Source organism: Lepidothrix coronata, unplaced genomic scaffold (genome assembly GCF_001604755.1).
Source record: "Lepidothrix coronata isolate B3197 unplaced genomic scaffold, Lepidothrix_coronata-1.0 Scaffold34, whole genome shotgun sequence".
NCBI classification, from domain to species: Eukaryota; Metazoa; Chordata; class Aves; order Passeriformes; family Pipridae; genus Lepidothrix; species Lepidothrix coronata.
Window position 1 is genome coordinate 2,775,634 of NW_016690214.1, and position 27,179 is coordinate 2,802,812.

Here is a 27,179-nt window from a genome sequence, read left to right on the forward strand (position 1 = left end):
GTTGCTCTCTACCCATTCCTTACTCCATAAACACTGAAAAGCTCCACGAAAATATTTTTCCACTACAGCTTTACTACCCAATATACTAACAGAACAAAGCATAACACATAATAAAAGCACAGTTGTAAGTCAGCCTGCCAACTATTTTAACCTTCATAATAACAGCAGCAAAAAGCAATACCTTTAAGTGCCTTGCACTTGATCACAGTGTTACAGATAGGTGCCCACTGCTCAATTTTACACAAGCTCTGATGACTCAGTAAACAAATACCTTGAATATGTTGCCTCTGTTTCATCTTCTGTATTACTGGCAAGTTTCCAGTTTGCCCTAACTTGCTGCTGTTGATGTAATCCAATTGGTTGCTGAGGAAGATGTGGTAGATGAGGATGGTGATGGTGTTGATATGGAATAGTGCCTTGACTGAGATAGGCATTATGTTCATTCCATTGCTGTAACCTGGCTTGTTGTTGCTGCCTTATTGTTTCCAAAGCTACATTTCCATGCATACGATCTACAAAAATAGTTTTAAAAAAAAATTTTATCTAATGCCCTTTTTTAAAGATCTTTATGTCAGAAAAAGAAAAAAAAAAAAAAAAGAATACTTTTTAAACAGTATATTCCAGGGCCTATTATATACTAACTGCATTGCAGTGTATAACCTGGTTATTTAAATCATATGGAAAATCATATAAACATGAATCTTCTAATAAAGTGCTGAATATTCAAACATGCCTGAAGCAGCAAATTATGCTCAATGACATTACTTATGGAAACTAACCCAACAATGACCCAATTCAGAGCAATATGCCTGAAAAAGGTAAATACCTCCTTCATTTTCACTTCAATGTAGTTATAATTGCACACTCTGAATTTAAATAAAGAAAAGTCACCTACCTAAAGTGTCCCCTAAGGGCATTCCTGACGGATTCTCTTCAATGAAGTTGTTCAAGTGGGTTGGCAGAACGGGGTTGTGCTGTGCAAGAGGCCTCAAAGGATTATTGACTTCTTGTAACAGAGGTGGGGGGTGTTGTTCTGAAATCACAGCATCTACAGCAGGAGAATGTGGTCGGTGGGGAATTGGATTATTAAAAAAAGACTGGCTGGGGCCTGCCTGGTAAGCAGGGGAAAGCTGTGAAGGTTGTGGAGGCTGCTGATTCAAATGGTTATGCTGCTGAACTACCTGGCTCTGCTGGGGTGGCATTTGGTTTGCTTGGTCAGGCAAGTGATTTTGCTGCTGACTTAAAAGGTTTTGCTGCTGCTGCTGCTGCTGCAGAGGATACGGCTGCCTTGGGAGCTGGGAGAGGTGCTGGAAGTGGCGGTTGGGAACTGCAAACTGGGAGTGGGGTGGGGTGAGGTGGAGGTTCAGCTGCCTGGGGTTGGGATTCTCTTTGCGATGGAATTTAGCGTTGGGAAAACCAACACCGGAACGGGACTCGGGGCTCCTCTGCTGGGAACTGGCTTCTAAATCAACCTGCAGAAAAGAGAAGGAAAACTTTTGGAAATCCACATTAAAAACAAACAAACAAACAAACAAACAAACAAACAAAACCATTTCAGTAATGACTAAGCTCATTAAAAGAGAGAATATTAAAAAACAAACACACAGAAATCAAATGAACAAATAAACAAACAAACCCAAAACCAAACCACAAACCCAGACAAGAGAAACCCACCTGCTTGGATTCCAGAGGTTTCTTCTCAGGTGTTCGAATTTTACTGATTTCAGGTCCAGCAGCATTTTCACTTTTACCTAAAAACATTTACAAAATCATTTAGTTTCAACAGAAAAATTATTATTTGGGGATTTTTTTTTTTGCCAGACACAGGAAAATTTAGACTTATTAGTATAGCATTTACAGCACCACAGACACTTAATATCATTTACCTAAATAACACTTTTCCTGTAATCTCTGCACTTTGTTCATTAATCATCACTAAGTAGTTCTTCCAAGTTAATTGCAAATAACATCAGCAGTTGTACTGCAGAACAGAGATGGAACAATTATACCCTCAACACCCTCCCCAGCTTCCATTACTTCCTCCTCTGAATCTCACAGTATCTGAGTTATTCTATTTGTAATGGCAAATCTCACATTCTTTACCCAACTCTGTAGATCCCTCCATCAGGGAGGAAAGGGCGAAGGAAGGAAATAAAAATACCCTATTTAAAGGATATTGTAAAGTACAATCATAAAGTAATTTAAAGCACAACCTCTCAAAACCAGACCAATTTTCACTGCCATTTCAACCACTGACCATTTCGATTTTGTTCGTGCTGCTCCTTTTCCTGATGCTGGAGCTGCTGCTGTCCCATGTTAACTGGAGAGTGATGCCCCAGGCCATAAGGGATAGGAGACCCACGCCCATGTGCCTGTAACAGGTTCATATTATATGCCATAGCTGCTTGATGAGTAATGAGTCGAGGGTCGACTGCAAACCTACCCTGATACCCCGTCCATGGTACCTACACAGTAAAAAAAATTAAAAAAAAAATAAAAAAAGAGAGAGATGCGACCTGTTAGGGTACATTAAAGGCAGAGGAATAACAAGCATACTGATATTAGGTCAAACAACAGTTTTCTGTGCATCAGATGTCCTGACACACTCACACACAACTACAGCTGGTGCTGGAAAGGGAGAGCTGTAAGGGCAGCAAAGATTTCAAAAGACAATCCTGGGCAAAAAATTTTGTATCAAAACCCATGGTTTTTTCAGTGGTTTCGAAATTCTGAGAGAAAAGACTGATGGATAAATTTTAGTTCAACAAACTTTAGATTAATCTCTTCTCTAATTAAACAGACGTGGATGAAGGTCAAGAAAATAAAAATCCATTTCTCCTGTAGTTAACAGACACTGGGTTGTGGCTTGGGGGGAAGAACAGAGGGAGAAGCCTCTGACCTGAAGAACAGACCTTTTAGCATCCAGTGCTGTGATTTTGTACCACTGAAGGAGCAGCCAGGCCATTCCTCTGCACCCAGGACACACTTAGTGAAGGTACCAGGACTATTGGGAAGTTAACAGGACTACTGGGACAATCCAAGACCCTCCATAAGTGAGGAATGACAGGGCTGCTCCAAAGTGCCTGTGCTGCATCTGAATTGCACATTTGAAGTAAAATCCACCTCCTGAAAGCAGGTAATAGAAGTCTGGATTTTTTTACAACGGTTTCAGTTTTATTCCTGAAAGGAATGCAAAGGAAGACAGCTCTGGATCAAATTAGTTCAATCTCTCCCTGTAGGGAATTTATTAAAAGGAGGAAAATACATGAATCAGAGGCGAGTGCAGGGAGAGTAATCACCACTCAGGCTGCCAGAGCATCCCTCAGTGATGACAGCACACAACCTCCTCCTGCTTTTACCTTGGCTATGGGAACTGCATTAAACAAAGCAAAGACATCATTTCATCTTACATGAACATAAACATGTTTTACTTCAGTCCCTACTTGTTTCAAGTGTAACAACTTTCACGCTACTCTTTTTTTAAATTACTATTTGCCCTTGAAATGTGCACTTTGAACTTTAGCTTTAGGCTGCTCTTGCATCTGTACAACCTCAAATCATCTCTGAGCCTCTTTTCAAATGTAGCTGTCTCATTAGTACCTCAGCCTTCCCACTTAATTATTTAAAAATCCATCCTCAGGGAAGGTGAGCTCAAAATACTTATTTTTAATACATTTCTTTTGATTGGAAATACATAAAAAATATATTAACCTTGGAACAATAAGGCAGAGCTTTTTAAATTACCTTGGTTTGATATTAATATAATGTGAGCAAGCATGACAAAGATACAGCTGCTGGCCTTCTCACTGCATTTAAATTTACTCATCAAATGCAGATTTCTAGTAAGCTTGGAAAAAGGAAAATTCCTTGGCCTAGCAAAGAAAACCAATTTACAGCTGCCAGCTGATCTAAGACATGCAACTGAAACTACAGCAAGTTCCCTATTCAGCACCCATAACCCAAATTATAACAGAGCATTATTGAAAAAAACCAAGTTAACTGTGTTCCAACATTTAGCATTATGAAAGGAATTAAATACATGTGCATGTGTTTAATTCCATGTCCTTCCCACAGTTTTCAGGAGTTGTGCACAACACAGACACGTTACAAGCTTTTGCAGCCTTTGTTCTTTCCTTGCATTTTCCTCCATGAATATGTGACTGTGAAGGGCAGCAATAAAGCAGAGGCTGCTTCTTTAATTTGTGGCAATTTTGGAGGGACAGTCTGATCTGTAATCCAAAATTCCATGCATAAATGTAGCCTAAAAGACCTGATTAGAGATCTTCATTCTGTTCCCAAATGTCATTAAGGAAAGGGACTGGAGAGGAAACTGGTTCACTACGAGGTTCTGGAAGGGAAAAACATCCCATTATGCTTATTTTTCTTATCACTTCACTTCAGACACCTTGCACTGCAGAATTCCAAAACTGGTAATTTAGACTGTGTGAAGCCAATAAAGAGAAACAAACTGGGGGTGAATCACTGATGTCTCTCTGATGATTAAGAACTGAACTGGGCCAATAATTCCGAGGCAGGTGTCTCGAGTCACGGCACAGATTCCACTGGTGTGCCTAAAACACACCAAATTACATGAACATGGAATTGCTTTTAGGCTGCCTGGAGTTATTTTGTGCGAGCAAAGCTTTAAAGTCCTTTTTTTCTGGTGGTCCTCTGCACTGCCACTCCTAAAGCCAGCAAAGCTCATATATTTGAAGTAAAGTGCTGAATAAACCTGCAATAAATTCACTATCTGATTTTCCCATATATTTTGTGCATACAATAATTGAGGAGAGGGTTGGGGGAAAAACACAAAATTAATTCTTACAGGCAAAGGCACAGACATGACCATATTTCCTCCATAGACAGCAGGTACATAGAGAATACTTGTCCCAGTGTGTGGATCTATCCTTTGAACAGGACTTGGAGATTTCCCCAGGTTGGGGTGAGGTCCCAGAGGAGGAGGGGGAGGAGTAAATGCTCGGATAGGATTTCCAATGAGAACAGAAGGATTGGGCTGAACTGAAAAAAAAAGACCAAAAAAAAAAAGATATATATACACAAAAAAGTAAGATATATACACAAAAATAACATGAAGCCACTGTTTCTTTCTTTTTTTCTTTTCTTTTTTCTTTTCTTCTTCTTTTTTTTTTTATCCTGATAGCATCTATCTTTATAAAGCCTGTGTGAAACTCTCTAAGAGCACAGGTCTGATACACCAAGAGAAAGCATTAATCAAATCAAAAATTCGAAGAGGCAGAAAATATGAGTTGAGATACAAAGAAACAGGTATCTGGTAAGTGCATTAATGAGAGAACGTCCCAAACCAATTAAATATGCTGACAGTCAGAGTAGCTGTTAAGCACTGCATCAAAAACTAAAATCACCCTCTTTTCTTTAGCAGGGCAGACAAGCTTTAAATTAATGCTTTTTCAAATTAATAACAAAATTATTCAGCTGTGGCATGCTACCTGGCAAAGGTATCATTGGTAATATCTGGATATATGACAGCACAATTTAAGTTCAAAGTACCCCATAAAAAAGTGTCTGCAATATAATGTCCAAACCCTTTTAGTGCAAATACAGTGGGACAGGGTTTTACAGTATGAATTTCAAATACAGCCATTTTTAAGAGGCCAATAGTTATGTTAAGGCTCCAAAGTCAGTGCACACAACACCTCAGAAACACCTAATGTCCATTTAACAGCCTATAATCTGTTTTCCAGATGCACACAAGAAGTAAATGACTTTCAAATAAAGAAGGGACCAGATACTCCATTTATATCAAACTAGTATCAATGTCACTGAAGCCAAATCAGTGTGAGCTCAGGAATTCCTCTCCAGGAGCAGCAGATACTTACCCATTCCATCAGGTGGGAAATGGTCATTCTGGTTGTGATGGTGGACCTTGCCCTTTAAAGGAAAAAACAATAATTACAATGTTTTGCATTATTATATAAACCAAAGTTGTTTATTTAAGTGAACATAATTAAACACAAAACAGAGCTTGAAAGAAGTCAGCCCAACAGTTTATTCTTACACATTCACCTGTCCAGTTCCACCACCTGACACCATGAATTCACAAAGCTGGACATTAAATACCACTAATCCAATTAACCAGTGGGTCATTACAAGTCCCTCTGGGAAAACTCTCCCAAGGTCTGTTTCCAGATGCAAAGAGGGCTCCAGCAAATATTTTGAGTTTCTTTCCTCACCATTTCATTCTCCACTGTCTCACTTTTTTCAGGAGCAGCATCCAGTACTAACATAACCCTCAGGATTCCTCTGCCATGGCAGCTCTTAGGGGAAGCATGATCCATTTTCCCCTCCAGGTTCCAGCTCAAGAACCTTGGAGACAAAGCAGCTTCTCCCAGTTTTACCCAGTTGTTCACCCAACCTCATTAGAGATTGTCTCCCTGCCTCATCCCATCTATTGGCTTCTGGACTTTTGCTCCTCTGTGACTGCTCCCCAAAAGTACAATTATAGGAGAGCCAAGAACCACAGTGCTCTGGGGAAACTGTTTTTCCTTGGTGAATTGTACATTAGAAAAGGATTTTAACAGAACTGAGTTATCCCTCCTGCATGCTCATGAGTTTCCAGCATCAACTAATTAGTTAATATTCATAAACTGTGAGTACATATTCAAGTGCCAGTATGCTCTTAAGTCCTTTGCAGGAGAGGAATACTTTACTTAATCTGGACCTAAGTATGTTCACAAGTTTAAAATAAATCTAAAAAGGCTTTGATGCTGCAAAACTTTCCCTGCCCAGGAGATAAGTCTAGGCAGTTTTCCAGCAGTCTGAGCAAATTAGTCAGGGTACAAAGACAGGTTGTTTGACAATGTTGACTCATGCATAAACCAGATTAAAGAACTGGTCTCCGAATTTTCCTCTCATTTTAAAAATGAATTATTGAAAAATAAAATAATAATTGCTTTTCACTGCAGCACTTAAAAGAAAAGAAGCCTGTTTATTCACCAAACAGAGGAAGGTTCAATCTAAAAACAGAGGAGTTACATGCCTCAATCACTCATGGTCAGCACGAGGCATTTCTGTATCTGTTATACTGCCACAGTGAAGCTCTAAGTGCAGAAATCTGAAAAACCTCTGTTCTAACCTATCAGACTTGTATTTTATAGGTGTCATATTTTTAAAACTGAAATAGCAAATAGTTACATAAGTTTGTAAGAGCTGTCCTGTTGAACAGGACATGTCACAGTATGAACATATCCCAGGATCAGAATGGTAAATAAAAGTCAACTGGGGCCACCTGTAAGCTGGGGAAGGGAGGTGCTGCCTTTCTTTTATCTTTTTCTTTTCATAATTGTGATGGCTTAATGACTTTATAATAGTCTGTTATTAACATAATCGTTGCCATTTCTCAAAGATTTTCACCTCAAGGTTCATGTCCCCACCCAAAAAGCCCTAAACCTACACTAGAACTGATGCTGACTGACAACACAGGAGCACAAACACACTCAGTTTGCTGTAAAAACCTGCTCCACCTTTGGAGTATCAAAATCCACGTTACATAAAGGTGCTCAGAGGAAGCTCAGCCCAAGGTTTGGGTGACTGCAGGCAGTTAACAGCTTGTCACTCCTGGGATCCCCCTTCAGTGTTCTCCAGAGATATAACCAGACCTGTGGCCCTCACCGACTGCAGGAGATGTGGAGGATGATGATGCTCCCTGACCTCAGTGCCTGAATCCAGACCAAAAGCTGGAGCAGAGGCAGCAGGAGGGAGGGAGGCAAAGCTGTGAAGTCAAAGCCTAATTTACTGTACGGGAACTACCCCGAGGGAAGCTCCGAGTTCTGAAAACTTTCCCTTTCCACATCATCACCCTCAATAAAGGCTGTCCCTGTCCAACTCTGCTGTTCCCTCCTCACCTCCGTGCCCAGCCAAGCCACAGGAACACGGGGGAAGGCAGATGCCCCCAGACAGCCCGTTCTGTGTTGGCTGGTTTGCCTCTCACAGAGGCAAGACTCAAACATTTTTCCTTCTTTAAAATCTAAACAGCGAGGAGGTTTTTAATGCCCTTACATAAATCCAGGAGCAATTCTGCTGAATAAGAAGGGGCTGTTTGTTCAAAATCACTTTTCACAGCATGTGAAAGACGAGCCCTGCCCTGCACAGATGTCCATAAACTCACCACAAAACACGGTGTCAGAGGCTCTTCTCACTTTTTCGCTACAAAATACACCAGCACTAGGTTTTTAATCTTTCATTTCCAGTGTTAAATATTGCACTTAGGAGGTCTAAAATAAGCAAAGCTAACCATCTGCTTTTGAAACTCGAGCAAAGGGAAATGTATCCCTGCTCACAGCCATATTCTGTGTGTGCCTGGGTGTTACCTGTTCGCTGCACTGCTGGTACTGCACACACTGCCTGGCAATTGTATCCAGGGGGAAGAGATTTTATTTAGAATTATGACACAAGGGGTTTAGACACCTCGGATCTGAAGCTGAAAATACAGTGCTGGCAGTTTGAAAGTGTCTCTTGGCATTCCTGCATCACAAGGGCTCAGTTTACCAACAAACCGAGGGAAAATAAACAGAGCCATCTACTCACAAGATTCTCACTTCCCCCAGCACCCACCCCCCTTTTTTCCCTAAATGTACTATACCTGCATTTTCAAATACCTTCTTTTCATTTAGGAAACTAAAAGTATTAATAGTGACGTTCTGTTAAAGAAAATGCATTCAAGGCTGAGGCACTCAAGAAAAATGGAGAGTGCAGCAGTGGATTTTAAAGATAATTTTGTAATTTCTGGTTTTCCGTAGGCCCAGTGTTTTGACACATGACTAGATGCTTTAGAAATCTGGTGTTTGTTTCAGAAAGTAATGCATCTTGATGAAGAAACCAAATGTTCTCACTTACAAACCTTCTTTGGGGAAGGACTGCCAAAGGGAAGGCTTTCCTTTTTGTATTGTTAAAAAACCTGTCGTAAAAATTTTGTTTCAGTGATACGGCCTGCAACACAAACGCAAAGCTATGGGAAATCCATACATTTCTTCCTTCTTGTGCAACTGAGTTCATCACAAAGTTGACAACCTGCATTTCAGCTGCATCTCTAAACACATTTTAATTAAATTATAACTCAAACGAACTACATTTTTACAACTATAACTCAAATAAACTACAAAGAAGCATTAAAACAGAATTAATTACTAATATATCACCCTCCAAGAAAGCTCTAAAATTTAGTGTTGTTCCTTATCATCCTAAGGAAGCCACATATTTTCATCACTTCTTCACCTGCTTTTATAAAGCAGCTGATGAAATCACCACTCAGAGGTAATTTCATATCTCTGCCCTCTTGATGCTGCTGAAATCTGGTCTTGTGAAGGACATTATCACGGAGCTAATCTGTGCAAGATACTGCTTTACAATATATTTCTAATTACATCCAAAAATTACCTGACGTAATACAAGTCCCCGAATTTTAAATGTGATTTTTAAATCAAACCAAATCCCTTTTGCCCATTGTTTTGTTGTTTCCTTATACTCCTTTTGCCTGTTGTTTCTTTGGGGTACAGGCAGAGCACGAGGTGTCTGTGACAGGGACTGGCTCTCAGTCAGAGGGTTTAATTTGGTTTATCTAAACCCTGAGGTTGAAGTTTGCCATTGAACAAACCAGAGTGACCCAAGGTGTATGTTTTAGTAAGGAAACAGGACTTGGACACCCCTAAATGCTGTATTATAACACAAGTCTGGAGCTTTCACCTGAAAACGCCGCGGATCGCTCCGGAATTCGCACTCCTTTCTGATTGCATTGATGCAATTTTAAAACAAACAGCCTGTTCCATAAACCTTTTCTGTCATTTCTCTGCATTCACTTCCCCTTCTGACAATTCCATGGCTGGGAATGCTTTACCTTTGGAGGGGACTGCTGCTGCTTGGTGGGATTGGCCGAGTGCTGATGCCGCAGAGCTCGGGGGATGAACTCGGGAGCCAGAGGGTTCAACACGTAGGTTTTCTTCAACTCCAAAGCCTCCAACTGAGCTTTGATCTGCTCAAACGTGATCCCGTGAAGACTTTCATTCTCATGACACAGGGCAATGAACCTTTCCCAGAATTTCCTATGGAAACAATTCAGAAACAGTGGGTAAGACTCGATGGCTGTCGCGAAAATTAAAACAGACTTAACAGAACTGTGTGGCATTTTTATTCTTCGTGGATGCTCTTTTTATACCCCAAGGCACCCATCCTGCAACCCCACAGCACAATGAAAAGCTCCCCAGTTATTTAAAATGCACACACAGGTCTGTCCATGGTGTCAGAGCAAAGCACTGAGTGTGTATCACTTCCAATATTAATGTCATGGACAGGTTCAACCGGGGATTTTTTCCTATAAAACCAACAATGCTTAAAATTTTGAAAAGCATATGATTTAAGGAACTTGTTAAGACTGAAACAGTCATGGGGATTATACAGATTCTCAGTCCCAGATGATGTCAAATATATTCTCTGAATTTAGGCAGATCATTCAGTGTAACAAACACCAAAGGTGAGATATTCCCTCAAAACTGCTCTTGTCAAACACTTCAGAGGCACGTGAAGATTAATATTTGGGAGTATCCAGAGATCCTTTGAGATCCTCTGGTGGAAAACAAATAAAACCATAAATTTTATTGTGTGTCAGATTTTTCTATAACATATAGAAGTAATTTTGAGCCAGAAAGACAACCAGCAGATGACACACGTCTCCTCTATGAAAATTCTGCTTCCAGCTTTTTGGAGGGGTTATTTAAACCATGTAATAAAAGAACATTCTTCCCTGTCTTCTGCTTTCTCATGACATGTCTTTCTATTGCTTATACAGTCTTTATATTGTTAACATCCACAGCAGGATCTCTACAAACTCTTTACACTTATTTTATTTTTTCTTTAACCTCAAAGAACTTCTTGGGTGAAGTCACTGAAGCTTAAAAAATATTTAAATAAGGTCTGAAGATGTCACTTTAAAAAAAAAAAACCAAACCTGACTGAGCTGTCTTTTTCAAAAAAATCAAGAATAATGAAAGTTAGTGAAAAAAAGTATTAAAAGACAATGATCTTAAAAGTGTGCTTGATTATAACTAATGCTTGTTCACCCTTCAGTAATAAGGCCTGGCCTGTAAGCAAACACTGTTATTTCCCCAAATCCTGTAAAATGGGAGACTGCTGCACACTGATTTTAACAGCAGTGTCACATTTTGCTGAGTAGCTGACTTTGTGGAAAAGAACAAATGTCTGTCTTGCAGGAATTCTGTAATGCTACTGATATATTTAAGAATTCCAAACAGTTCTCCCCAAAAGCCCATCTTCTGTTGTGATTTTACGGAGGCAAGAAATGCTCTTTTAAAATTCACGATGCAAGATGGCCCTTTTTGTGCATTTTGCTCTAAGGCAAACAGAGCTTGCAAGGTTTTAAAAGTGAGGATTAAAACCCAAAATTAAATACTTCAGTGGGATGTTTTAATGATGGAATTCCCTCTGATTAATCAACTCAGTCACCAAACCAAGCACCACAAATCCACTGAGACTCATCCTCTTTTGCTCAGGATGCCCCAAGCAGTGTCTGCACACATGGAACACTTTGGGCTGTACATGGAACACTTGTACTGGGGCGTAAGAACAGAGAACAAAACGCTGCTGCCTCTCGGTGTGCTCGGCAGTTTAAAAGGGGTTTCTGCCAAAACAGCCCTGTCTGGTCCGGTTGGAGCACAGAGGAACAGAATGATCACCCTGGGCACACTTCACAAAGCTCTCCCCAACCATCATTACAGTCCTGACTCATTTTGACAGGTATTAGAATATTTATAAAATTCGAGTACACTCTCAACTTTTTTGAGGTCTGTTTTTCCTAACGAAATGTCACTTCTTTCAGACTTCTATAGTCCTGTTGTACTAAAAAAGAACCCTCTTCCCAGCATTCTGCCTGAGCCCCTCCAGCACTATTTTCAAAGAGTGAATGTTCAATTATTCAGTGAAACAAGACAATGGTGTATTACAGAGAAAGCTCGAGCTACATCTTAATAAAGTTTCAGTGCCCCTTGTTTCCTAATTATCTTTTTGTTTTATAATTTGGAACAGCTATACATATATAAACAGCTGCTGGTCTTCAAAATGCAAACTCAATGCTTAACTGCCAAGCCTGTAATTCATTTACCTGCTGACAGCCTGTATTTTTATTTTATTAAGTTTTTGCACGCCCCATTTCAGATGTTTTGAAGGAGCACTCGGGAGGCACAGGGGCTCTTTCTCATCAGTTCATTACATAAACCAGTTCATGGCTAAAAAACCCAACCAGGTAAAGGGAAAAGTGAACTAAACCCACAACCATTACTTCTCTGTCAATAATATGTTCTGAGCCATTTAGAGCAGATCTCTGTGTTCAGGTACAGATCCCCCTGACGTGGCCCCAGCAGGTAAGTGGTTAAATTCAGATTCTGTGTCATAAATGCAGTGAAAACAGATTTGGGTTCCATTTGGCTTCTTCACTTCTAATCCTTGAAAACCACATTCCTTTTCAAGACAGTAGAATACTGCTCAGGAAAGTAGAACACAACAGAGATGTAACAACTGACTAACACGTATTTTTAGCTTTATTTTAATAATGTAGTCAGTGCAGTGTTTCCTCTCTTCGAGAAATCAGCTGCAGGGTTTATCTCTGATCATCTCAAAATCTCAGCTCCTCCACTGGAAAAAAAAAAAACCTTTGAAGAACAAGAACCTGGTCTCCTTAACATCAGTGTTTACACATCTCAGCATTTTCCACATTTATTCATTTAGGCCTATAAAAAGTCAATTCACTCAAACCTTAACGAGTTTTTTCCAGGTGTCATGAAGACATATCAAAACATAAATAAGGTTTTTAAAGTCTTCTACCACCCTACAACTGGCATAATATACAACTTTAAAATACCATGTCACATCACAATTTTTAAACTCCAAATTATCTATTACTTTTATTCATGTATAAAATTTTAACAGGTGTACAAAAGAACCTCCACTGGAAAGTAAAATGAAGCATCTTCAATTGTTACTGTCAAGTGAAAATCCAAGCAACTCTAAACACACAAAAAGCCAGTTTATCGTTTTACTAAATCCATCACAGATAAACACATTTTCTGGTATCCTTAGCCCTGATTAACCAAGGAACATCCATAAAGTACCTGCATCTTCCAATGGAACACAAAGCAATAGGGTCTCCCACCACAGCTACCAAGGATTGTGCTCTTGTAATGGCAGTGTTGAGAAGTTTGTAATTGGACAGAAAACCATAATCCAAGTCCTCTGTTGAATCCTCCAGTAACTGCTCTTTCCTTTTAATTGGTGTTTGCTTATGTTTGCACGTGTGCCGTGTTCGTACTGTGCTGAGAAACAAAACTCTGAACTGTTTTCCTAAAAGGAGACAAAAAACAAACGTCTGAGATAATTGTTGCTGTTTCTGCTCTTACCACAACCAGAACACCGCACTTGCCAGCCAAGTTTCACACCTAGATATTCTGAACTGAGAGCTACCCTTCCCATGAAGAGCTTTATGCAAGAATAATAAGATTTAAAAATTTTAAAAGATGCACTATAAATAGCACATTCCATTACAAGAATATTTCCTCCTTAAAAAACTTATTTTTCACCTCGATATTAATCACTCCAGAACTTTCTGAAATGTTCATTATCTTCACAACATTGCCAGGCAGCCAATAACAAACCTTGAACTTATTTATTCTACCTTAAGCAAAAGTTCTGGACATTCTTGATTCGTATTTTAAAATTTCTCAACTATACCAATATCAACCATGAAAAAACAGAGCCCACACCACTCACTGTCACTCAGTTACTTTATTATTATCTGCCTTTGTTTATCACTGACTAAAAGTGCAACCTAGCAACAGGCTATGCCTACACAAAATTCTTGTTATCAATGTGATTCCAGGAAGAAACACCTAAATTTCTCCTCAGGTTTTTTACAGTTTATTCCACAGATAAAAAAAAAAAAAAAAAAAATCAGTAAAACATTTTGAGGCTAAAGCCCCGTTACATTTTCACTTGGAACCCTGGCTGTCCCCTTATGTTAAAAATCGATCAGTTCTCACATTTTTCACTCGATTTATTTTTTTAAGCAAGCCTGAACTTCATTTTGAGAACACACAATCTCACACACACGAGTTTATTGCTCTGGTAGTCAGGGCTGCGACACCATCTGTGTCACAGCTCGCCCGTTCCCATCGACTGACCGTCATTTCATTAAGTCTTATTTAACTTCACCCCTCCCATTTTTCACTTCCTCAGCCTGTTTTTGGGGCACAGAGCTGTTGCTCACCCTGAACATTGAGCACTCTCTCCACACTGACATCTGAGAGCCTTTTTTTCCTCAGTTCAGCCCGAATCCTGAACACTTGATCGGCGTAAGGCGTCACCACCCCGATGCTGCCGTCGTCCAACTTGCCCCAGGCAACAGGCCACTTCCTTCTTAATTCTTCAACACGCTCCACTACTTCAAACACCTTAAAAGAAAAGGCAGAATTCATAAAAGGATGATCCATTCTTTGATATGGAAAGAGAACTCGAATTTTAAAGCTCTAAAGCTTATTTTTTGTAATACGTGACACAGTATTACAAAAGCAATAATGTTATTGCATTCTAAGGTGATACTCTAAAATACCATGAATTAAACCAATGTATTTACTATACACTATCTTTTTGTTATCTTAAAATGTCATCTTTAAAATAAAAACTTGGATATTATAATCTGAATTTTCATTCCTATGAAAATGTTGAGTAGGACCTGTCTTGCCACACTTGATCCAATTTCCATAAGTAAATGTATTGCCTAAACAGAGATGATTTGATTTTTATTCTGGATTTTATATATGTCATCTTATAGCTTGGTAACTCTGGAAAGAGAGTCCATATACCAGAACACAGTCACTTCCCATTCCAAAGGGTATCACTGGGAATTCCAGATTATTCAACAACTGCCAGTTCATCTTGATAAAAGACTATGAAATGTGCTACTGAGAAGACTAAGGAGTAATAAAACCTGAGAACCTCCTCCTGTGAGGAGACAGGCTCAAAGTAACCTCCTGCTACAGCAGCTCATTTCAACACACCAAACAGAGGTACTGCACTCCAGGAGTTGCTCTTCTTTTGTTTTTTGTTTTAAATTTACATTCAATGTGTCATTCAATAAATATTTCTCCAGCTATTTAAAGCACGAGAATTGATGATGCAGTCTTCCTACAGCATCACAAAAGCAAGCTCAGCCTCTTAAAGCAAAAGAAAAAAAAAAAAATTCTCTTCATCCTTAAAAAGTCACAAATAGTTTATTTTGGGTAATTTTAGAAGGCAGTGAAAATGTGGCTGTCTCAGAGCAAGACCTGAATATAACTTTTGGCAACATAAATTGTATTTAAAAGCCAGTTCTACTGACAAAGGACATTAGAATAAACTTTGATATCTACAAAAACCACAGCACAATGATCTTTTGTAGTAATGATCTTTTGTAGGTATTCTGGCAAGCTTCTCTGAAAGCATAAAGCTTCTGGGTATGTATTTAGAATTAACACCACACAGGGAAATTTCAGAACTACGACCAAAAAGGGAAAGTGCATTTTCCAGATTAATTCTTAATATAGGCACCAATGAACCATGAGATGCCCCAATGCAAACAGCCATTAAGGGTCAAACAGAAAAAATCTCCCTCATCATCTAATTTCACTTTTTCCTGTTGGTGTTTCAGCAGCCCTTGTCCTTCATTTCTGCCCGTGGCTGTTAATGACTCACAGTTTTCAGACTGTTCCTTGGTCACTGAAGATATTTTTAGGTCTTTTACAACTTTTTTAAATGGCAAAGTAATCCAAGTAAGATTAATGAAAGTGGTCGGGTGCCTTCAGGGTTTTTTTCAGTGCTGTGTCCAGAAGTCACTGAAGCTTTTTATTTCAGCAGATATTTTAATACATCAAAGAATGCCTAAAAAGTGCTTCATAACAACAACAAACAGGTTTAAAATGGTGCATCAGATGAACCACACCATGACCAACAAGGGGAAAACACAGCTCAGCAGTCCTTCATAACAAGCACTGCTGCTCAACTGCAGCCCAACAAGTTAAAACTCCTCCTAGGCTTAAGAAAATTCATGATATTTCTATGATTTTCTCTCCCTCCCCTAACCAGAGGTGACTGGAAAAAGGCATCTTCCACTACAAAAAGTATTAACAAGTCAGGGGTGGGAGGTGGGTGCTGCTCATGTGTTTGTTGGTTGGTTGATTTTGTGGGTTTGGGTTGGGGTTTTTTTAAATGCAAAGGAAGACATGAGATGGAAAGTAATTTTTGAAGACCACAAATAAATCTATATGAAACAAACATATTGAGAAGAAGTTCTCACCTAAAAAAGTCTCATCTACCCATGATCAGTGAGACACACTGATCCTAAACATATTAAAGCAAATATGAAATGTTACTCCAGAGGAGTCTTATCTGAGTGGGAACATTTCTACAACAGTCAAAGAAATCTGAGTTTTACTTCAAACTGCAGTTACTCTCAGTTGCTAAGATACATCCATCAGAATGCCACACAAATTATGTGGAAAGACATGCTGAAGAATGAGCCTGAGAGAACGTTATGCAGCTTACAATTTGCAAAGAAAAAAAAGAAGAGAAATTAGTGGAAATGTTTACTACCACTGCAATTTTCACTGTATCATGTTTAGCAAACTCCACAATCTATGTCTTCTACCTACACTGAGCACAAACCAGTAAATTTGGGGGGAGCTTTAAGAAAACAAGAATAAAGCCAAAGGAGAGTTACCTCTGCGTTGTTGTAAAAAGCTGTACTATTTTTCTCTTGTACATCCTCTCCACGTGCTGTGAAGAAAGTCAGAGGGTAGAAGTCTTTGTGTGCTGGCTGTTTTCCACTTGCCATCAATTTGCCTTCATAGAAAAGTTCAGATGTGTAACTGCAACAAGGCAAAACAGGATAAAATGTGGAGTCTACATATGAGCTCACTGACAAAAATATGCAAATCTCACTGATAAAATATGCAACCACAAAATACTTCATAAGGAAAACAGAACCACTAATTACTATTCAGCATCTTCAAGTGATTTCTCTGAACTGATATTTCCATACTACAGACAGAGCAGAAGGCACTAAAAATATGCTTTTCCAACACTTTTTCTACAAAGGCCGTTCTTCCTTCTAATCGAAAGCTTGACAAAGTTATGAACATTCTCACTCATGTTTCACTCAGAAGTTCTGGTGGCTGGAAACTGGGCAGAGAGAACACTTGGTGTCTGGCACTGGTTATTCCCCAGGCTGGTTGGATGATGAGCCTGCTCACATCAGTTAAGAGTTATTAAACTTGGAAGATAAATTTACTACAGATTTCATGTGTGCTGAGCAAGACACAAGCCAAGTGTTGAGCTTTCAAGCAACCTTTTCCTCTGTGACTTCTACTCCAGGCCAATCTATGTTGCCAGACATCAGAAACACAACCAGAATACAGTTCCTCTGTTGGCAGCAGCCATTCCAGAGCTGGCTGATTGAAAAAGAAACGAGGCAAGAACCACTTTCATGGTACCTTCACCAGGAGGGAAGAAGGCAAACTGAATGTTACGAGATGAAAAGGCAGCAAGAAGAGACTGCAGTTTGCTATAAATCCTCTATACTGCAGGCACAGTTGGGCTAAACTAATGTACTGTCTTCCAGTAATCAGTGAACTTAGGTCTAATCTAACTTTCCAATGCTCAGCATCCAACCTCAGTGTTCTCTGGACATCACTCAGTGGATGTAGGAACCTGAACACAGCCTGACACAAAGACAACCAAAGCAGGACCCCGTGCAGATGGTGGGTCCACTGAGCTCTTCCAGGATTCCAGCTGTTGTAGCTTAAGATGGAAGTAGCTGGTCATGGAAAAGCTAAAGAAACTTGTCTGCTACCAAAGCACCACCAAACAACTGCAGCCCACCCCTGACCTGACCTGGCTTACCCTGGACAACCTTGGATGGAGCTGCAGTCAGTCCACTGCTGCCTATCAGCAAAATTAACAATTTCTTCTGCAAATTAGCTCTTGGTAATGAGATCTCATTAAAGAACAAAACTATTTCTACACAGACTGTTTTTTCCAATTACAGCTCCAAAGTCAGGCTGAACTAATGGCTTGTTCTTCCCTTAATTTCTCATGGTGTCTCTATTTCAGTGAGGTTGGGATGATTAATGAGCCCTCCATGAACCATCTTCCCACACTTACTTCTGTCTTAAGTGCCATGGTCCCATTTGTCAGGGGAAATTTCACTTTTTACAAAAAAGTGGACCTGAGACATCTAAAGGGACCACCCTGAGAGAGTTCAGCTGCTTTCACTTCCCACAGCAATCCTTCCTGGTGGGACTGGGCACACTGGAGTCTTCCCAGCCCAGCCCTGGTGGTGTTCCTGCAGTCCTTACCTTGTTGTTCAGCACAGTGGATCCTTCTAGGAACTCACTGTCTGAACTCCAAGTGAATTTTCATGATCTTTCTGAGGCAAATTTCATGGAAGTGATCTCTAAACAAAAGCTGAAACAATCCCTTCCTTTTCAAATGCTCTTTCATTTCAAACTCACAGTTCCAAGAAGTGTGTAAGAAATTAAGCATTACTGAGTCTATAATTACAAAGTCCATAAAGTGAAGACAGATCAAGCTGTGCAAGGAAATATTTTACATTCTCACTTTTGATTCCCCAGAGCACTTAAATATTTCTGCTTTTGCTTTGAACACAGTGATAACCTAATTAGTATGACTGGATACCAACACAATATTCCTCAGTACATATTTGAGCCAGGATTTAAACTTTAGCATTTTTCCCCATGACTGCACTTATTCTTTCTAGCACAGTTCATGGATGAGCTCATTACACTAGCAGCCATTAGTTTATCATAGCATAAAAATGCAAACCCACTGATTAATGTGTCTTGAAAGAAGTAATATAAGATGTCAACAGTAAAGAGACACGCTCAAAATGTGACCTATTTTTTTCTGTTCACAGTTGCAGATCCATATGTTCCTTACACTGCCCACAGCCTACAATTCCAAGATAATCCACCCCAGTAAATCTAAAATTCTGAAATGGCTCAAAGAAACACAGACCCTACATAATATGCTGCATAATGTTTAAAAAGGGCAAGTTAGCTCTGCTTTGGCTCAGTGGGTAAGTCTTGCAGCCAAAGCATCCCCACCTGAACGAGGGGTCTGTCCCACAACCAAGTGGCACAGACCACTGGCAGCTGTTCTAGGGGAGCAAATTTCAACCCACAATTAAGATTTTCGTTAGAGAGACACTTCAGCTGTGCTTGGCTGTTCTTTGGTTCACTCACAGCAGTCAGAGAAGCACGTGATACAGTGAAAAAGTTCACACCTACTTGATGATTGCTTCATGGGAGCGATAGTTCTCACACAGCAGGATCCTGCACGGGAATTCCGCAGGGTAGTGCTCGTAGAGCCGGTCCAGCAAGGAGACATGAAGGTTCCTTTCCCTGGCAAATTCACTGTAGACAAAAGGACTGAGCTGTAATAGACACACACACACAAAGAAAATGTAACTAAGGATGTGGACTCGGAATTTCATGCTCCCAACATAAGAATTTTGCATCAAACAAAAAAAATGAAACTTTATTTTTACTGTACATTCAGAGTTGGAAGACACAGATCAAGGCTATTCCAGAAAAATGCCCATTTCTACTACAAAAATGACAAAAGACCAGCATGGTCTCAAAAGAACAATAAAACATTCAATAACTAAGCAAAGAGAAGAGCCCTTGTATCTACTCTTAACACCCCAAAATGTGTTTTGAATGACATTACACCACTGCTCTGATAACCTCTTTACAATTAAGTCACTACCACAAATAGCACAGATCGGAAAATAAAGAAATTTTAACACAATTTAAAAAGTTAAATAGAATGTTTTTGAAAAAAAACAAACCAAAAACCCAAGTGACCCAGTTACTAAACTACTTCTGGGCTTGTTTAACAATAAAACCACCATCTATCAGAGCAGGAGAAACAGAACCAAAGATGATGAATGAGAGGTTTTTAAAATAAAATTTCAAAATGTAGAAATAAAGCCAATCTGTTTTGACATTCTGAATACATGTGATTCAGATTCTGACCTTGAGTTTCACTTGAGCTAAATATTAAGTTTTTGAGATTTAAATACTGGATACCTGAGCTGAGTATCTTTTGTAAGAAGATATAGAGACAAACAGGCCAAAACTTCATCCACCCAGCCGGGCTTAGGAGACTGAGCCTGAAGTTGTAAGAATTTCAACACCCTGGAAAGCACTTTTGAGATCTATATTTAAAAAGCACTACCCCAGTCCTCGGGATTACCAATATCATGACTTGAAATGATCCAGCAGGATTAAATCACAGGTGGCAACACCACTCTGAGGTTGTTACTGTACCAAAGCAAACATCCACTCCATTGCTACTGTGAAATGTCAAAGAGAATTGAAGCCAAATCTATGAAACCAAATAAATCTGGCCTAAAAATCAATAAAGCAAGGAGAGCTGACTTTTCCAAGCATGCTTTCTCATGCCTACAGGCTGCAAAATGACAGCCATAATCAGTGTTTTAAACTCTGTAAACCAAGCAGCTCCCACATAAAGGCACTGGCTACTTTCACTTTCCTATTTCCTTCCTGTTCAAATCCTCACCAGACTACGATGCTTCTAATAAAAATTTAAAAGAAGTTGTCTAAATCATAATAAAGATACTCCATATTCTTGAATTCCTTCAAAAATCAACAGGGAACAGTAGTCATAAACCCCTGACTGGAATAACCACCCCTGTATCTTATCCAAATAACATCCTTTGAATTCTCCTTGGATTCCCCATCTATTATAGGATTTGGAGCAGATAAATAACTTAAATATATAAATATGAATACAATATATATATATATGCACTTCATACTCAAAAATTCCACAGCTCTTACCTGCATATGGTCTCCAGCCAAGACAATCCTTGTGTTTTTATTAGCTAATGCTAGAGGCATAATAGTTTCACACTCCATAGCTTGAGCAGCTTCATCTAACAGAATGTGTGTAAAAAACCCTGTAAAACAGAGGTATCAGCAAATAAATGACTTTGAAATATGATAAAATAAACACTGATAACCAAAACACGAAATTGAACTTAACCTTCTGTATTCTGATAGCACCCAAAAAAAATAACAAAACAAAACAAAAAAAAAAAAAAATTGAACTTAATGTTCTGTATTCTGACAGTATCCAAAACTCGAGGGGAAAAAAATGGCTGACACAGATTAATTTCTAGCAACTACAAGAAACCACACAAACAATTTTCAAACCCATCCAATGACCAACAGTGGTCACCTGATTGCCAGTGGCATTGGCAGGAGCCCCCAGATCTGCCTCTTTCTTCTGACAGACATGAAATTAAACACGTGTTTCATCTGAGCCCTCCTCACACCAAGAGGGAATGTCTCTTGGCAAACCTCCCTCAGGAGTTTTCCCAAATCTGAAAGTCTTTTCACCACCATGAGACTTGAAGAGCTTTGGACAACAACAATGACAAGGACTTCCTCGTGTACTTGAGTCCTACTAACTATATTTTATATACTAAATTTCCCATTAAAATTGCACACATACCTGAGCACTTTGCTGGTTATGGGCTTAAAGGAATGTTGGGGGGGAAAAAAGGAACAGAAGTTGAAGGAAAATTTAAATTCAATCTTATTGACAACACTGGACCAAAGGTTTTGGTGGGTGAGTGGGAATCTATGCACTGGAGAACATGCACTTGAAAAAAAACTGGCCACTGTAGACTTATATTGCATGAAATGTAAATTCAGGATAGGTATAGAAGAGAAGTGGTTTTATACATTGATATCAGTGATATATTAAGGTTTAAAGCTAAGTATTAGAGGACTTAGTGCACCATCCAATTAAGATTATATACATAAAAATGGAGCAATTTTCTTTGGAAAATATGAATTTCATACAGCTGCACACACATTACTGTGGCATGACTGTACACAGCTCAGTGCCAAACAAAGCAGCTATTTCTGTCTAGAGACCTGAAAATATTTACCATAAATTCCATATCAGTTTTCTCTGTTGCAAAAAATGCTTAAACATCGCCATAAAAATCTAATCCTAACAACCACTGTGAAGAAATCCCATGTTCTCCAAAAAGCAGATGGATTTCATTGGGAGAGCAAGAAAACAATAAACCCTAAGCAGCCTCTGCCCCCAAAATTATCAGTTTAACGTATTTCAGTTTAGAAAACAACCCTAAATGTATCATGTTACCAAAGCACCGGGCTTGTATTTGTGGGAGTTGTTTGCAAAGCTGAACAATTCACAGAACAAGGGAAAAAGCTGTGTATTTATGCTTACATGCTCCACTGAGTAATGACCTTAATGAGCATAATATTCAAAGTCAGAATCTCAAACAGAATTTTCCCTCTTGGATGTCAGAAACACCAGATCATACATAGTATTGCTTCTTTATTTAGTGTGGGGGTTTTTTTAAATAAGGAAAAGAAAGAACAAGCAAAAGGTTAATTTGAATGCCAGTATTTTACAGCTTTGTAATAAACATTTATTCATTAAAAAAAATCCAAAAGAGCATTTTAAGATTATCATTGTTTACTTTATTTTGTAACAGTTCCAAGTGCTGGGTAAGGAACAAACTCTGGTAAGAGGAATTTTTCTCAAGCATGAACACTTCTTGTTTAGAAATGACTTTACCTGGTTCGAGATCCAGTTGACACAGATACTGTGATGTATTTAACGTAACAACCACTACTCTTTGCTTTAGAATGTCTTCTTTCTGTGGCATCTGAAAGGTGGAATGTGTGCTTGAAATCAAACAGTACTGATGCACAACTGGGTGAACAGTCTTTACCCAGCGATTTCTGAAATATACCCTAGAAAAGAAAAAGGGGCTTATTTTCTATATGGTTTGAACACAGCAACAGCCTAATATTTCAGATATTGATATTCAGTTTTCTGGTACATAAACATGATCTTCAAGAAGCAAAAACATCACGACTCTGCAGAATTACGTGCTCAAATATCTCAGCTTTACTTTCCATTATTTGCTGCAGTGCAATTTTACACACCCAAACAGCTACCAAGGACTAATTCACATATGGAAATCTGTAAATTCTTCACGTATTTAAGTTCTGTGACCCTCACATCAATGTCTATTTAATTTTAAACTAACAATAAACTCATTTTAAAGACATATTTCCTCAGCTGAACTATAACTTAAAGTCCACAGTATGGAACTTGCAGAGCTGCAGTCTGCACATCCCATCCACTGCAGGGAATATATGAATATATTGAAATCCTGCTCTTCCTTTTACACACACTATATATTGTCTGAGCCTTTAAACTACAGGTAACTACTGTACAGATATCAATATTTAGAATTTAGCTTATTTTGGTTTATTTCCAAAGCAAATTAAGATGAAGCTATTTAAATTAATTTCAGTTCTAAAGATGGGATTTAAAGCTGTTTGGTTTATCCATTCTTCACTTCATTTCTCCTGTGCCCATCTTACAAATCCCAAATCATTCATCAAGTGTTTGGAAAAGTGTAATTCTGTACTGAATTGCAGAACATGATGGCACTGGAGGGACTTTGGGTACCACATGTCCACCCATGTTTGAAAATCACCACGGAACGGGAGAGAAAGGAGGATCAGGATTATAAGAAATGTGGGTTGCGAAGACACAATGTCCATTTTGGATAAAATGAAATGCAAAGGCACTTCAGGACTCTGGATGGCTTTTTAATTTGACACCACAACCAACTCAAAAATGACATTGGGTGACCAAAGGTAACTCCAGGTTGAGACTGAGTGCCCAGCAGCACCCACCACACTCCTGGGCTGTTCTCAGAACAAGAACCTTCTAATGTGACCTCAATACATTTTTGTATGATTCACTTTCTCAGCCCTAACTGAGGCTAATTCTCACCTACCACCTCACAGGAGAACTGCAAGGATTACTGAGTTTATTGTGAGTTTATGTTTGTAAAGCACTTTGAGATTCCTGGATGAAAGGTGCTATTGAAATGCAAAATATTATGGTTATTAGACATTATTATACCATGCACTGTCTTTTATTACAAAAATTCAACTGTGGGTGACTCACAGATTGGCTGACAGCATTTCAAACTGCATTGCTGCTTACCCATTAATTTCTTTTATTTTGATGTGAGATCAAAAAGGTATCCCAGAGCTATTATTCACCACTGGCATAAAAACACCTGACAGATGTGACTACTTGGAAAATGTCGTGATAGAAGTAAACCTCACTGAACAAGGGCTTTCTTTCTCAGGGGCAACTTGGGCTAATAAAATCTCCTGTAATTTCATTATTAGGTGTTTTTTTTTCTTAAAGTTGGAAGAAAAAAAATTACAAAAATGGGGTTTAACAGCTTAACACAAATCATAACATTTCACCCGGGGACATGCCCTTAAATTCTGATTAAACAAAAGACTAAACTTCTCATGGTAATACCTGCATAGCCAAGTACTAATCAAAATACTCATTAGTACCTACAATACCTTCTATTAGTGCAGCTCTGGGTACAAAAGTGGGCAAAAGCTCCAGCTACAGAAAATAAAATTCCTCACAGCTCACCTGAGAGCAGATTTTTCTCACATCATGTGCCTCAGACCAAGACTTTAATTTGGGAGAAATTAAAACCTTGCAGGCTAAGGTTCACCCAAACCACAGGCAGTGAATTTCCCAGCAAATACACAGAGAATCACCTCAAAATGGAAATCCCAGAAGATTATGGATTAGGGACTCCATCTTCTGCAAAAGCACTGAATATATCCACTGTGCTTAGTGCTTGGTTAACATGCACTGAATCTGCATTTTGTGTGGAAATTTGTGTGGAATAAAGGAAAAACTTTTTTTTCCCTAGATGTGGCATCTGGATATCTACAACAGAAGCCTTAATTTCTGTGCATCTTCAGCCAATGAGCCAAAAATGCAACAAGCTGACAGCTGACCTGCCTATATCCCACCACCTTCCCAGCCAGTACATCAAAAAAGAAATCTGCCCAAATATTTCAATTAAATGTTAGTCAAATTAAATCATTCCAGGCTGGGATTGCTCCTAATTACTTAAAATATACTTCTAAAATTTAATAAAGGAGGAGCCTGGAGTCAGAACCCCTTAGGGAGGCTAAAAACAGTTTCATTTGCACAAATGTCCTACAAAAGCAACTCCTTGTGACTTGTTACAACAGAGAGAATGGGGACTAAACTTCAGTTCTTCACTTTTCCCTGTTCTGAACTGCAAAACACTAATTCCTCCCAGCTCTTGATAAAAACCCTTCAGGCTGTACTCCAAAGAACTCTCCTTGGACAAACTCCAATCCCAGATTTTGTGCAGTTATTTCTCACCTGAAATCCCTCAAGTAAAAAAAAGCACAGAAACTTAAGAGGGAAAGGAATCTAACAGTCTAATTTCATGCCTCTGTTAAGACATCATTAGAAAAAAATAAATCTAAGTAGTCCCAAGAAGCCTAAAGAAAACTATAAAAGCACCTGATTTCCCTCTTCCATTTCTTTTGATCCACCTCCAAAGAGAGGCTCATTCTCACAGACAAGAATGTTCCTTGGGATGCAGAAAACATGTGAAGAACCTGTCTCACAACTTGAAAGTTAACTTTTTTAATCCATCTTACTTTGAGGATGCAGTAAGATAGAAGCTAGAGTTTCAAGGAAAAAAAAAAAGGTAACTGGCAGAGGAGTAATTTATTTTCCAGACTCACATTTGATAAGATAAATTAATTCCATTTTCAGTACAAGAACTTTAACACAGGCAATTTGGAAAAAAGGGCAACGTTCTTTTAAAACCTGCTGGGGTTTTGGTTTGGCTTGTTGTTTGTTTTCTTTTTTAATTCAGACTCTGGTTTGCTCCTATTGATTAATTTTTATAGCCTGGGTATCTCCTGAAGCAGCCACATACTGAAGGTACCAGGTTCCAGGATACCTGCAGTACTTACACATCTATGTTATGATCACAGGATTTAAAAATGCTAAGATATTTTTATCAGAATCAACTTATTTTCTGACATTGCTGAACTGACAGTCAGCAACAACATGCTTAGGAAGAAATAAAAACATTAAATATATAGATAAAGGCAGTATCAACCTCTTTCCTCTTCCATAAAAAACCAGTGTATGGAAATGACTACATTTGAAATACGCGAGTAAAATAATAGCAATAACTACTGTATGAGCAGAGACATACAGAGGAATTGCTGCTGTTTCTTAGGTCTTGCCTGGATTTTTTAGGAGAGGGTGCTAATCTGAATTATTCAGCTACAGTGCTACCTGAGCAGCCACCTCCAGAAGGCTCCAGCAGCTGATGGAGACAAGCACATCCACCCGGAGAAGGAGTGGATCAATTAGGAGCCAATTACTCCCTCTCACAGCTCTGACTCACCACCTAAAGGTGCCTGGCTGCTCCTGCACTAAAAATCAAGTGTTACCATGAACAGATGCACTTCACTGAAGGCTCTTTGCTCCCAACTGTAGCTCGGGTTTGGGTTTCCTTCCTTCAGAAACATTTCTGTACCACTTAAATAAGTCTGTGAAATGGTTTCAGTGTCAAGTTTCTCCAGTAAAAGTCATGTTTTGGAGTGTGCCCCTAATACAGTTGACTCATCTACTAATCAAACCCAGGGGCGTGTTTTTTCTCTGGGTAAAAATTTGTTTATGGGCATCAGGACTACGAGAATTTGGCCTTCAGGCTTCACTGGTATTTCATTTAGGTGCAGAACTGAGATTTAACATAAATTCTCAGTGTTCATTCTGACTTTGCATTTTCCAAAGGGCATGGAAAGCAATTTTGCTAGGAAAAGACACAAATTTATAATATGATATTTAAACAAAAAACCCCATAAAACTCTACATTTCCAGCTTTTATGTCGCATTATTGACAGGATAATTTATTTAGTGTACATCTTACCCACAGAAATAGCTACATGGTTCTCAGCACTCAATGCTAAATAATTCAGCTTTTCTTCTTTAAGAACAACAAAAAAATATTTTGTTGCTCCCCACTAAGCTATGGAAACACTTTTAGCAAGGATACTGAACAGCCAACTCATCCCTCGTAGAGTAAATAAGGAGTAAAATCTAAAGCAAATTTGTTCAGT

General features: G+C 38.9%; 1 protein-coding gene across 6 annotated transcripts in view; it reads right to left on the minus strand.

The window, feature by feature from the left end:
* The window catches only part of HELZ (helicase with zinc finger), an 85,055-nt gene that overhangs the window by 10,418 nt on the left and 47,458 nt on the right, over positions 1-27,179 (minus strand). For all 6 annotated transcript variants that reach the window (XM_017811849.1, XM_017811850.1, XM_017811846.1 and 3 more), the window contains 13 exons: positions 22,738-22,916; positions 20,958-21,076; positions 19,380-19,525; positions 16,793-16,940; positions 14,306-14,489; positions 13,155-13,383; positions 9,872-10,076; positions 5,859-5,910; positions 4,826-5,019; positions 2,258-2,465; positions 1,675-1,751; positions 896-1,472; positions 272-512 (listed from right to left, as the gene is read on the minus strand). In XM_017811849.1, the coding sequence (XP_017667338.1) occupies positions 272-512; positions 896-1,472; positions 1,675-1,751; positions 2,258-2,465; positions 4,826-5,019; positions 5,859-5,910; positions 9,872-10,076; positions 13,155-13,383; positions 14,306-14,489; positions 16,793-16,940; positions 19,380-19,525; positions 20,958-21,076; positions 22,738-22,916 (2,559 nt within the window). The remainder of the gene's footprint in view (positions 1-271; positions 513-895; positions 1,473-1,674; positions 1,752-2,257; positions 2,466-4,825; positions 5,020-5,858; positions 5,911-9,871; positions 10,077-13,154; positions 13,384-14,305; positions 14,490-16,792; positions 16,941-19,379; positions 19,526-20,957; positions 21,077-22,737; positions 22,917-27,179) is intronic.